The sequence below is a fragment of the Athene cunicularia genome (genome assembly GCF_003259725.1).
Source record: "Athene cunicularia isolate RWA chromosome 4 unlocalized genomic scaffold, athCun1 chr4_part2, whole genome shotgun sequence".
NCBI classification, from domain to species: domain Eukaryota; kingdom Metazoa; phylum Chordata; class Aves; order Strigiformes; family Strigidae; genus Athene; species Athene cunicularia.
Genome location: NW_020799099.1, coordinates 29226601 through 29241193, shown reverse-complemented (window position 1 = coordinate 29241193; position 14593 = coordinate 29226601). Strand labels below are relative to the sequence as shown.

General features: G+C 36.4%; 1 protein-coding gene across 9 annotated transcripts in view; it reads left to right on the top strand.

Moving 5' to 3' along the window:
- MARCH1 (membrane associated ring-CH-type finger 1) overlaps positions 1–14593 on the top strand; it is a 174104-nt gene that overhangs the window by 140734 nt on the left and 18777 nt on the right. For all 9 annotated transcript variants that reach the window (XM_026847505.1, XM_026847507.1, XM_026847500.1 and 6 more), the window contains one exon: positions 6590–6770. In XM_026847505.1, the coding sequence (XP_026703306.1) occupies positions 6590–6770 (181 nt within the window). The remainder of the gene's footprint in view (positions 1–6589; positions 6771–14593) is intronic.

Genomic DNA, 14593 nt, shown 5'->3' with positions numbered 1-14593 from the left:
TTTTTCCTCTAGTAAAGATAAAGACATCTGACTGTATAGTATAATGGAAGGGCACTAGTGACAAGGAGGAGGTATACAAATTGGTTACATTCGATATGGAGAATTAACGTGCTTCATTCACACTCTTTTTAAATGGAGAGGAAGACCAATTTGTCATTTAGATTATGATTTAACAATGGAAAGAATGGAAAAGAGACAAAAAAAAAAGTTCTGCAAAATGAAAGCAAGGGAAACAAGGCATGCTGTAGGGTGAACATATTTAGTGAATTTAACCTTTTTTTCCAAGTGATAAATTATGCAGGACAGTTTGATACTTTCTTTTTTTCTGTTTATGTGTAAGTTAATTATTTTCTGAGTTGTTCATAATGTTGTTTGCTTTAATCTTAGGTTCTAACTATATAAAAGCACTATAAGCACTTTATAAATTGTCAGAAAGAGAAAATTACTTTTTTTGGACAGGAGAACAGTAAGATTATCAGACAGTAACAACAGCAATTTTGTGCATCCTTTTACAAACCTGTGGAATTGCTTTCTTGGTCCAATTACGATAACCTAGGAGCTCATGGTACTTCATGCTGGCAGATAATAATCCTCACTGCCAAAAATTAAAACCAGGGATTCACTTGGTCCAACATTTTCCAGATATGCTGTTTCTCCCTGACTAAGGTCCCTTTAGTAATAGTGAGATATAGCAATGATATTTGTCCACTGAACCGGGTAGGAATTTATCTTTGAACAATCATTATGAGCCTGGGTATGCTTTCCAGTGAAGAGCAAGATTTTAACTGCCTTTTCAATAATTTCTCACCAAAAAATAATGGGTTTGGAATAGGCATTATCTTCCTCGAGCATATAGAAGATATTTCCCCAGATTAGGGAGATCTGTTAAAATCATAGAATCACAGAGTCATAGAATGGTATGTATTCCCTTTAAGTGAAAGTAAACTGCAAGATGTAATCCATCCAACCTCCAGTCAGTATCAAATCAAAGCAACCCTCACCGAGATGTGCCTGGTATAGATATCAGGTTTTTAGCACTAGCAGTTTCTTTCAACAGGTTTTCTACACTTTCGCTGCAGTGCTTATTATCATAGACGCAGCTGTATAACACCCAGGAATATTAGAGAATAATACAGTTTTTACATAATTGTGTAATTTAGAGTCCTTAAACATTATCATACATCAGTATCAGTATATTCCCCCATATACACTTCAGTTTTGAAAGCCTCAAAGACATTCCCCTAGGTTGTACATTTGTCAATGAGGGTACAATTTGGTATATTTTTACCTGATATATTTTCAAGGAAGTCTGTGAAAGCTATCTGTGATACATTACTGTAGCTAAACCCTTTGTCTATATGTAATGGCCAAAAATCCTTGAAAATTTTATTAGGTACTGCAGTGCCAATCTCAAATACTCAAATCCACTGAGAGAGTTCTGGTGATGCAGAATTACTGCCAACTCTTTTCCACCAGTGCTGATTCTAATGACGAGTCTCTCCTGTGACTTGAAGCACAAACAGGAACATGCTGCTTCATTCATTTCCTTAATCACCTTTCTTTGACAAAAGTAATCTATGGAAATCAGCTGTACAGGTACTGTCATAGAGGAGCGCTTGCCAACTGGGTAGGGGTAGAGCAACGAGTTTACTATGCACACAAGAATCCTGCAGCATAAGTGCATTTTCTACTTCACTGCAGCAGCATAGATTGGCCTATTTTCTTGATTACCAAAGAGTAAAATGAATTAGAGTCAGGTTAGGATAGCCGCTGGTTTTCCAGTGTGGCTAGAGATTAGCAGCTGTTCTCTTCAATGAGTGTAAAATTGTTACATTACATGTGAGGGAAAAGCTACAAACCTGTTGGAATCTACCTGTATCTCTTGCAATAAGCAGCTCAGATGGTGACTAACCATCTAGATTGTAATTTTCGTTGCTATGATTTTGCCAAACTAAACCACTGTTGGGAAAAACCTGAAAATTTTCCATGTGAACTCCTTGCTTCACACTGATTTTCGTTGACCTTTTAAACTGAGATTATCTAAGAAAAGCTTGTCTGTGTAGAAAAAAAAAAAATCTTAATTTGATGAGACATGAAGGACAGTCATCCAGGATAGTTCTTAATGTTTTTCTGAAAATCAGCCTAAACCCAATTAGCATATGGATGTCTACAAACTGTAGCCATCTTGTTTGACACTTCCCTTCCTGCCTTCTAGTTTTTGCAATAAACAGGACCAGGGAAAATAAGGGAAAACAGTTCACAGTCATGGAATTAAAGACAGTGCAACAATACCACATTCTGAAGATGCCTTACTTCTGAGTGCTTAGTTAGCAGCATCTCATGATTTTAATCTGATAAGAAAAGTTTCTCGTTTGTATATGTATGGTGTCAATATGCCTTTCAGTGAAGATGCTATACCTTAAACTACTGGCAACTGAATTTACTCATTTTGCATAGTCATTATGGTACAAAGTATAGTGCGTCACATACAATTTTTCAATCAAGCAGTGCATTATTTGTGAGTTTTTCAGCATCGTTTGAATGTCTCAAATTAAATTAAAATTGTGAACAAAAAGAAATACTGAAAATGTGCTCAGTAAACTTTAACTTTTCATTGTTGCATACATAATTCTCTGAAAATTTTCTAAATTGAACTATTCTGTTTGTGTTTCAGAATTAGAAACAGTTTTTATATGAATTATGCAAAATCTTACACAAAGACTAATTTTGTTTTCAGTTTAGCATTTTTTATTTTTTTCCCGAAAAATATTTTTTCTTTTTTGCTAATTTATTGCATTCTAAGTGAACCTGCTAGTTAAGAACATCTTTTAAAGAATTTTTATGGATTTTTGTCTGATATATGCACAGCATTGGCATAAATTTCTCTGCTTGGTACATCTGTGTGCTGAAGGTTGTAGCAACAGTTCTGTTCTAGAGAAATATGTGCTGGGTAATTAAAATACTGGCATATAAAGCAAAAACTTAAGCATAAGAGTGACCTCACTGTTAAGAGTATTATTCATAAAGTTCCACAGGGAGCTTTCTTTAAAGAAAAATAAACATTCTGGGATCTCAGTATGTAAAGATATGTCTGTAGGTGTATATTATACACACACACAAATTGTATATGTGAATCAGATCATCTAACAACTTATATATGCTGTATGGTCTGATGTACATATGATTTATAGAGCAAAAGCTCCTTTGGAGCCTTATACTCATCTTTTACCCTAGACAAGCAAGGACCTGTACCTGGGCAGGAATCTTTAAAGCACTAAACTGTCAAACCTAAAAAAAGAAAAAAAGAAAAAAAAAAAAAAAAGGCTCAATTTGTGACTATAAAGCGACTCTAGCTAAAAGGATTTGGTCAAATAGCTGACTTCCCTCCTCTTCATTTCCAGATAGAAGTATTGCTCTATAATGAAGGCCATTTATCTACTAAAGGACTAAAAAGCTGAGAAATGCTGAGTATGTAAATTCTGTAGGTGTGTCTGAGCATCTGAAGCTACAGCTATTGACCGTGATCAGTGCTGTACTACAACTTGTAAATAGATCAGTATAGATTTAGCAATTTACTTTTCATTGTAGTGGAGAGTGTGGTTTTGCTTTTAATTCAACTCATTTCTAAAGTATGTAAGCAAATTTTACTCTCAGGATAAGTTCAGCACTGTAAATAGTGAAAATTTTGAACAGTTGTGATCATGTGAAAATAGGAAGCTCAAAGGAAAGTTCTCTGCTTCTGGTTTGGTTTTAGATACAGTTCAGGTAAGTCTGTGCTTTGTATCCCTACCTCAGTTCTGTTTGCCCAACATGTTTTTCAAATTCATTATTTACAATTTATTTTCTGTAGTTTGTGATAATTATGATGTACATGATAGATAAATACAGCAAAGGGAAAAACACAAAGAATTCTGACTCAATACTAATGGCTGAGCAAGATATTGCGAATTATCTGGCTCAAGTCTTTAAAAGATACTTAAGCAGTTATCCGACAGTCTGTTTCAATAGCTTTCAGGCACCCACATATCTTTAAAGGCTGCGATTGTGAGTTTAGATATTTTTAGATATCTTTTAAGCTAGTTTCTTCTGGCTAAACAAATAATGAAGAGTTAAATTGCACCAAAGAGCATTCAAGTTAATGAAAACTATGCCTTTGGTTATTTTCTCTGACTTTAATTCCATTTGAAGTTTGGTTTTATTCTCATTGCATATTTCATGGTTATAAAGCTAGAAGAGGCCATTAGATTATTTAGTTCAAGCTTCTGTATAATGTAATTTCCTAACGTCACCCTGTTATTTATACATTTAGCTTGTAACTTCTGTACAACAAAAGCTCAAATAAAACGTATACTTCGTATAGTGCTTCTATTAAAAATATTTCTACTAAAGAATACTTCTATTCATTTCAGATTTGCAGTGTCACTTTATTTGAAGATCCCAACGGAGTTTTTGTCTTGTATTTTAGCTCTTAAAATAATTTTAAACAGTTCTGGCAGTAGTAGAAAAAAGGCTCTTGGGTACATAGCTTAGTTGTCTAGTTTCTAAATAGTTTAAATGCTTGGCCTGTAGAATAAATTATGTATAGCTTGGATTTAAATTAACAAAGAATACTAGTTTTCCTTTGGGAAATAGCTTTAATTTAAAAAGAAAATTATGTTTTTTATGTAAGTCTCAACTGGGAATGCATTTGCTAGCAAAATAGCTATTTGGTGTTTTGAAAATTTAGTTCTGCATAAGCTACAGGCTCAATAAGAAGTCAGCATTAGCCAGAATGCTGAAGAAGAATAGAAGAACTAAGCCACTGATGCACTGATCTCGGCTTGGTTAGTAAAGAAAAGACTGTAAATTGAGTTCTTGTAAAATGTGTCTCAGAAAATGAATGTGTGCAAGATGGAAGTTGTGGATATTTTCTTCTCCCCTCCACTCTCCTGGGGTATAAGATGCTGCACGGGCACCACCACAGGTACCGAAACCTGGCTTTTGTGTACCAGGTTTTCGGAGCTTCATTTTTTTGTTGGATTTTTTTGGTCTCTTTCTTTCAATATATCCAACAAAGCAGCTTTGTTCTGCCTTCCCATTATTGTAGATTCATTTTGTCATGGCTCTAGGTTACACCATGGAAGAATACTGAAGCTGCTGGTTTGGATCCATAGATCTTTCACTTAGACGTTGAAATTTCCTCCTCTCCCTTTTAGTAGGCTTGGCAGCCTCGGTGCTGTGCTGTAGCCAGTCTTTCACAGGGTGTCTTTGCCAGGTTGCTTCCTGATGCAGTCCAGGTGCTCCTGCGCTATGAAGAAGGTCGCCCTTCTTCCCTAACCTGGCCAGTAGGAAGACAACCCCAGCGCAGGGCCCTCCTCAGTCCTTTTCCTACCCCAGGAGCGGTGTGGCCACAACTTTCTGCATAAAGGGGTGAGTTATTCCTTAGACAGGTTCAGACTCTTCTGCGCACACATATCTGAAGTTGCTTTTTCTAAGTACTAAGTTTCTAAACGCTAAGTTTCATTTGTGTGACGCCAGGATCTGTGCTGTGGTTGCTGCTTCTCTATTTTGAAATAACATTTCTCAGACTTCAGCTCCCCCCGCCCCTTACGTGCCAGTTTGACGCTTAGGACATTCATTAGGGCTTGGGTGCTTTGTTCTTTGTTGTGTTTTTCGGGGGGGGGGAGGATGGGAGGGAGTTACTCTTTGTCGAGGTGAGCCTCCTTAACTTTAGGTGTTTGGTTAAGCCTTCCGCTCACAGTAGAGCGCTCTCTGCCTTCACAGAGATGCTGGTCAATAAGGCTGTCGTCGGTTTCGATGGGTGAATGCTTTCCTGATATGATCAAGGGTCTGTGTGGAAGAGGGTAAGATCAACAAGACATTTGGACATGGGTCACAGAAGAAAACCATCGGACTGTGATGTTAGGACACTGATCATTTTACACAAAACCACAATGTGAAAAGCTCTGTATCCCATTACAAAGTAACAACAGTTCTGGGACCAGCCCTTATCGTAGGATATGCTTACAGCTGTAGTTTTTGTTTTCCCAGATAATGCAGCTATCTGAAAAAGAGGAAAGTCTATGACTTTTTAACACCTGCCTCCTACAAAGGGTGTGCATTTGTGTGTATACGCTGTGCCATATGCATGACTCCAGAGTACTCAAAACTGTTCTCTAATCCTTTGAACTGTGTAACTCCAAAGAGGTATCTAGGATCTTTCTGTACTGGATATTTTCAGCTGGGGATAGATTCTGCTAACTTTGAGTATTTTATTGGTTTTGCAGGCCAAGAACTATTCCGCTTCTAGAAAGAGCACTGGTATTTGTCTTAAAGGTTTTGCCATGCATAAAAGGGAAGAAGGTGTTATTTCTATTGATTCACCTTCAGATCACGTAGCAAATTTAAAGAGGAATAACTAAGTGAAGAGAAATTACTAAATGGCAGAAGGGAACAAGGAACATGTTCCTGGGCCTAAATCTAAAAGGTCATATACCTGGCATCTTATGAATGTCAAGTCTGAAAAAGAAAAAGCAGTGTAAATAAACCAGTGCCTTCGCATTGTTGCTCGGCAAGTTCCCTCACTAGCTCTTGCTGTCCTTCCTGTCAGGATCTGTCACTGTGAGGGAGATGATGAAAGTCCCCTCATCACACCATGTCGCTGCACAGGGACCCTGCGCTTTGTTCATCAAGCCTGCCTGCACCAGTGGATTAAGAGCTCAGACACACGCTGTTGTGAACTCTGCAAGTACGACTTTATAATGGAGACCAAGCTCAAACCTCTTCGGAAGGTATGCTGCTTTTGAATTTAATTATTCTCAAGTGTTAAATGGCCAGAATGGCTGTGCAAAGTACTGGCACAATTAAAGACACATCTGCCTGCCCAAAATGGTTGTGTGTGTACTGTTGTTAAATCAGCCCCACTCATTTTATTTCTATATTTAAGGTAGTTAATTTACAGTAGCAGAGGATTTTGACTAGACTCTCTTTCAGCACACATGCAATATAAACTCACAAGTAATAGTTTTTTGTGTTTAGATTTTTTATCTTCATCTTTTTGCTATTGGCTTGTCTGCCTATTTTTAAACGAGACAAAAATCTTACTCATCACATTTTGCTCCTGATTAACACGGGCCAGTTCACTCAGTAATTTTAACACCGAGCCCATAACTTCTGTTTGAGAATGTTGCTTATGCCAATATGGAGACAGCAATTATGAAGTAACACAGTCAATCAATTTAGCTGCATCTGTCCTGTTACACTTGTGAGCAAATTAATCACTCGTACATTAAGATTAGTTAATGGAATCTAAACTACAGGGCAACCTTGCATCCTGGAAGTCAAAAGTATGCTATCTGTGCTCATCTGTTTTCCAGGACAAATCAATTTAATGGTACACAGGTTGTCAGTATGGGGAAGGTGAAGAGTTTGTTAAATATATGTGGGTTTTGTTTTCTTTGGAGTGACTCATTTCTCATCTAATTTTTCTCTAAAACTCAGCTCATCCTTTTTGGGTTTTGTTGCAGAAGTTTGAGTCCGTCTAGAACAGGGCAAGTTTTGATTTAAAATAAAATTCAATGTGAGAGCTCTTGAAAAACATGTAGAAACTATTAGCCTGTAACTAGTATATGTATACGTAGTAGTGTTTTGATGGCAAAAAACATTTTGTTACTGTCAGCCTTGCACAGGTTAGCAGCAGTTCAGAGAAAGGAGAGCAAATGGAATTCCTTCTCATTTTGCATCCAGAGAGATTTTTCTAGTAAGTCTCTGATGATAAACCACTTTCAAAGAGAAAATTTGGACTGATTTGACAGGCAAAGCTTGTGATAGGAAAGGACGCAGTTCTCAAGTGCCAGGTAGATCTTGCCAGGTAGACTGGGAATCGAAACAGATGTAAATAAAAACCTGATGGCTAAAATCTTAATTATATTGACTTAGGTTTTAGTAATTGCAGATCAATTTTAACTACTGTGACAGGAAGGAGATAATCATATAAAATCCCCCGCCTGTAGCATATCTTTTGGGGATTTTTTTCTGTATATATGTTTCTATTTTCAACACAAATTGCTTTAACCTTCCATCTAACAAGTACGCTTGCAACAGCTGCTTTCCCAAGAGAATATATCAATACCAGTATTTTTAACAAAAGCCTTTTCCTGATTGTGTTAGAAAACAGAGCATCTTTTAAAAAAATGAAACAAAATCTATAGTATCCAAGGAAAAAAAAGGAATGAAAAATGAGCATAACTGTTGATATCAGAAGTAGGCACTTTTAGCTCTGTGTGTGTGGTAATTGCCACCCTCTCCCCCTTTCATTTCTTTAATTGAAAGAAATTACTGGAATACTGGCAGATTTAGAGTGGTAATGTAATTCTCACAAGTCTGTCATTTCTTAATTGAACGATTGCCACCTTATTCAGTTTATCATCAGTTCTCAGGTATGTTTTTGATTCTGACATAGGAAAAGTTAGCCTCTTCTTTCAGACAGGGTATTTTTGTTTCTGCTCAAAGCAGTACACAAATGTCATTTATCTGCCTGGCAGTAAATGTTGGCAGATGCTTTCTTATAATTTGCATTCCTTTCAGAAACCAAAACTAAAGTTTCCAAAAATGTCTAAGTTATCATGAGTTATCATTTTCTCATTTATAGCATTCAAGTGTGACACCCTTCATATGTAATATTAACCTAATTATATCATCCCTAATAAGTGTATGCACTGTCATCGCCATTGTTCACAAATTTATGAAACACTAAACAGTTTATGAGAAGCTGTTTTGTAAACCAAGCATTTTTGATAGCTGTAGCAAAGATGAGTAAGGGAGAAAAGAGTGATCATCAAGAGACCTGCCAAGTAAGTACAGCTGACTGGTAACTTTCCACTCAAACATCTTTTGTAGAAATCACTGAAAGTGCTGTTTTGTCAAAACCTGTATATTCTTCCAAAGTGGAAAGTTCCGATAAAACACTGTCAAATTCCTTGCAAACTTTTATGGAGCCCGGAACTTCAGCTGTGGGGAATTCCCTAGAGACCAAAGTGCTGTGGGACAGGCAGCTCCTAAAGCTTGAAGCTCTCCACAATCCTGTCTGCTTGATGCAGGATCCAAAAAGCACTGCAGACTTGGTTTTGCAGACCTTGAGAGCTTTAGCTTTTGCTAAGGCTTGGCTATGTAATAGACCCTGAGAACCTTTAGCCTCCAGCACTAAGTCTAGCCTGGCAGCAGTGAATTAAAATTTCACAAATCTCTGGAATTCTCTGGCTGTAACAACAAGGACATTATGAGCAATGGTAGTCATAGCTGAAAATGATGCAATTCTTGTCAGCTTTGCCCTGTACTAAGTGGAAACAACAAAATTAGCAAAATTAACAAAAAAAATATTTATTTTGCTAATAAACTTTGAGGAATTCTGAAAACAGATTTCATTTCAGTGTTTCCTGAATAAAAGTTCCAACAGAAGAGTACCTTTTCAGCTCCATAAGAAACTCATTTTGTTAAAAAAAAAAAAAAGGAAATTATGTCCCCTAAAGTGAAAATTTCTGGCCAGCTCCAGAAGATGCCATTTCCATGGCCATTAGACGTGGATTTGAAGTGGCATTATACAAGTGAAAGGGTCACATCTCTCACAAATTTTGATTTCTAAACTCTACCTTACTCATTATGTGACATTCTAAAGTTTGGTTCTTCGATGTGCATTCCTTCATTATCATGAAATTTATCGTAATACCTTTGTAACATTCCAACCGCTGGGAGAAAATTACAGACCGCAGAACTTAATTATAGGTATCTATAATTTTATTTTTGCAGTATCACAAAACAAAATTTAAATATAAAACAAACTATTTGATTCAGTTTCCATCTTATCCATGCCTCAGCCTTTCATGTACTCGCAATGTTTCCTTACAGGTTTTTTATGAAAGTCTAGGGTTTTATAGCAAAATCATGTTTGAATATTGTGTCATACAGCTGTTAGCACCCGTAAGTGACAACATGCAGCACACTAAGTTAACATAAATCAAGATACCTCTATTAAATCAATAGGCTTGTGCCAATATGCTACAGTTATTTAATTACAGAATCCCTGAAAGCACCAGACATCAAATAAAACTTAGTTTAATCATTTTAGTGAGTCTTTGCATTGAACTAATCCTTTTAAGCATTGATCAACAGGCACTGCAAGTGTTTCATATGTTTGAGCAGGTCTAATTACTTAGCTAAATATAAATTTAGATATTAAACATTAAGCATTGCTTAGTGTGTCTGTTTTATTTCTTGTGGTCTCTATTATGTCTGTCTATGGTTATAAATAATACGGTTGCATATATAGCTTTACCTTTCAGCATTTGCAATCCATAATGCAGAATTTCTCATTTATAAAGTGACTTTATTTACCATGGAAGGAATTTGGAGAGTGGCAAGAAGCTGGTGTGAGTTCCTTATTGCACTCTCTCAGGTGATAGCTTCATCCTGAGAAGATCACTTCTTTCAAAAGGATGTAATCCTGGTAAAGTAGCACATGCATTTGGTAACTCGAATTTGGTGTTTGAAGCATAGTAGAAATAGAACTGAATGAAAATACTGTGAGTATGAAATGGATTAAAGTGTCAAATTAAAAGGCACTTGAAATGCAGAAAAGTCTTCAAATGGAGATTCCTTCACAGTGTCTTGATCTACTTCAAAATACCTTTCTTATTTAAATTTTGCTGTCCATTTAAGATGTCTGGTATACAATGAGATGCTTTGATGCATTATCTCAACAGATTATTCTGTGGTGTTGGATATATCTATTTTCTCTTCTGACTTTGTTTTATCTTTGAAATAATTTACAAATAATGTCTTACTGATGTGAGGTATAAGCAATATTGCACATTGTTACCATGTAGATACACTTGGTCCGTCACTAAGGAAGGGCAAGTCAATTTTTTGTTTGGGGAAGCATTATGTACCAGTTGAGGTTGATTGTCTTTCTGATAGAAGGGGTAACTGAATTCATCCCTGTTAAAAACAGAGGATTGGGAGTGGGTTTATAGGACAGAGTGATATGTTTCTGTTAGACAGAAGCAAAGCCAATCTTAAAATACTGATAATGAAAGAAACTTGATCTTCTTATTTTGAATGTGTACATATATCTTATAAGTGTTTACTCCTCTTGTATTCTGCATGTGCTTATATGATAAATAGCACTTTAAAATGTGCTACAAGGTGCCTCTTTTGGTTTTAAACCCTTGAACTCTGTGGAACTTCTCATGTACGCAGCTGCTGTCATTAGAGTAAAAGGAAGGAATGCTCTCTCTCTGCCTGGTATCATTTATTTTGTAAATAAGAGTGATAAAATGTCCATGCCAGTTTTAACTCCCATACAGAATTCAATGGTTTAAGTCCCAGTTGGAGATATATGGTTCAGGACTGCCCAGAGCAGGGTATTTAGGTTCTAGAGAGGAGTTATGGAACTAACTCAAATTTCCATGGAAAGCAAAACCTAGTTCAAGCATATCAGTGTCCCTTTGCAGGTGGATTAGTGATTAACTGGTTAAATTGGTTTGGGTGAGATTTCAACTGTTTGATATGATGCTGATTTAATTATTGGCTCAAAAGCAAATATTTTGTTTTACTATAGGAGGTTAAAGATACCCTGTTTGCAAGAAGACATAGCATCAGTAGGAGCTGTGTAACCAATTAAATGAAGGTTTAAGCCAGCAGACAACTTGTGGGTAATGCCCAGCTGTAAGACAGAGAAATCAGCAATTCCACAGGCTCCTTATAAAAAAAAGGTATATTACCTATGGAAGCAACTGAAGAAAAACAGAATACTGCTTAAAGAGCTATGACAGGCAAAAGGAAAGTCTAAAGTGAATCTTTAAGTCCCATTACTCTGCCAGGCTTCATGTTTCATGTTGGTGCAGGGACATATCTGCTCCTTTTCCCCCTGTTGGAGTTACAACTGCATAGGGTGCCTTTTCTTACAAAGCAGTCGTCACCTGCACTACTCTAAATCCAGCTGTTAGAGCTCTTAGCTAATGTGAGAGAGTGCCAGATTCAGCTCCCTTCTCTTGCTCAATGCAGTCCTATAAAGAGAGTAAATCTTAAAAAATATGACTGCCTGGATGAATTAATTCATAACTGGATACTTTGTGGATAAATCTATTTGATAAAATTCAGTAGTGTGATAAATCCAGTGATGGCAAAATATGTTAAGGGTGTTGATTTATTTTTGGTTCAATGCTGGCTGGATAATTTGTATTTACATTCCTTATTTAAGAGTAAGGCAATCACTGCCAAAAGTGGTATAGTCTGCAGAGAGATCTTTGTGAAATCCTGTTATGAAATCAAAAGTGGTCACCCTTAGAGACCACTTCTGCCAGAGTAGACTCTCAGAACCAGAAGTGACCTGCAGAGACTCCCAGGAGAAAAAAGAAACTTTGAGCACTCATTACTGTATCGCTTGCTGTTTACATCTTATTGCCCTGTGCTGTGAAGTATGAACCATCTGGCTTTTTTGTCAGTTTTCTAATAAGGCTTATAATGAGAAGTGTTAGCTAATATTGCATAGGTCAGGTAACATTGACTTGCTGTGGGATTAGTTCCCTTTTAACCCAATTTAGTGAATACTTTTCAGTCTTTAACATGGAATAAGATCCTACATTTCCTTTTGATTTCTTGTGCAGCTACACAGTGTCGTCAAGGCAACCTGCTCCAGTGTTTTCTTTCTTCCAGTAAACTGTCTCAAAACATCGCTAGCCTCAAATAATTTCTTGTAATATCTGGGGTTAGAACTTCACCAGTATGCACAAAGGCACGAAGCTATTACTTTCTTATTGGTTATCATGTCATTATAGTGAATAACTTTTTGCTCAAGGGAGAATGTGTATATTAAAGCTTTTAAAGTAAAAATAATTCTATAGCATTTATATGCTATTGTGATGCCTCGAGGATGCAAGGGTCTACTTTGTTCAGACAGTTGTATTCCTAATTTTTGAGAGAGATATACAGGTATATCTCTCTATACAGGTAGCACGCTGTAGTTGGCAGAGTAATGCTGTCTTGCATTCCGTGCCATAACAAGAATAATAGATCTTAGCTTTCTCATAGTGGTAGAATTTGGGTTAGCTTTCCACCTCCATATTTCTTTCTCTTCCATTCAACACAGCTTTTATTCACACAGCTGTTTCATTTCCCATGGACTTCTCATGAGAGATTCTGATCTCTTGTGCATCATACCTTGAAACCATCATAACATACCCTTAGGCTGGCAAAAAGCTTCCTTACTGTGATGCTTTGCTGGGACACCAGCATCCTTCCTGGAGGCAGAACAAGATGTTTTTATTGTTATTGCTTAGAACTTTAATTCTTTTAAGAAACAAACAAAAAAATCTTATACCAGAAAATGAAATGAAAACATTCCTCTTTTAATTAGCTGCTAGTAAGCAAATTTGCTACTTCTGCCGCTCAGTAGCATTTGCAAAAGCAAAGGGAATTCAGGAGGTTGTCTGGCTCTGGCCATTAGTGGTGTTATCTACTATTGCACAGAACCATGAACATGAGCGCTGGGAGATACAAATCCTTCTGTGCTTTCTGAGGCTGAAATAAATAGTTAGGTCTGAGCTGTTTTGCAGATGGAACTTGCATCAAAGGTTTTCGTTTCCGTTTTACTTAGAAGGTCCTACCCTTCCCGCAGTTCATCAACCTCTCACTTATTTTTTAAGAATTTGGGGTCTCCTTTTCATTTTTTATTTCAGCCCTTTCAGTGTTCTGTTTTACAGCTCGGCCTCATCAGTAGTTATAACAGAGGAGGGTCTGGGTAGCTGAAGCATTGAAAATAATTAAGAGAATCTGTTGATACTGGCTTTACAACTAAAGAAAATGTAAAGGGAATGGTACCCTGACACAAAATATATAGCTAGTAATATAAAATTTAAAGAGCATAGTCAACCCAAGCATTGACCTAAAGCAGTCATTGTTATTCATGGACTTTTGTAAAAATGCCATTTTTACAGTTTAATTTTGAAGCTAGGGATTTTACCAGCTCTAGTAGGAGTGGGCTTCTCTGTGTTATTTGATTAATGTATGTATTAGTCTCTCACATAAATAAGACATACAATTTTATAGTGGTTATTTGCCTCAAATTTTTATTTTCCCTGGCACCTATTGATATGAGGATGATCCGAACTGGGTTTTAGTTCACAGGCTGATTCGTGCTTGTTGGTGGAACACATGCAGAAAATGTCTTCTCTTGAGCACAGAGATGTTCTTTTGAACATAGCAAAATGGTATTTGATCTAAAATATAATCAAATGGGATAATTATATATTTTTTAACTGTTATGATTTTTAGTGTTAAATTTATTCCTGTAGCATTTTATTAAAATTACTTGGGGGGGGGGTTAAGATACAAATTAGAACTCTAAGAAAGTTTACAGTTTTAAATTGCTATTTTTTACATATTTAAATTACTAATTTATCAAATGGAAGAATCAAGGCCATGATCAGTAAACAAAACAAAAAAGACCAAGCACATTTAGTACAAGGCAGTAATGAGAATTTTTATGCTTGTACTAGTCTAAGAGAAAGCAAGCTCAGGTGAAAAATATTTTCTAGCTGGAAAGTGGAATGACTAATAT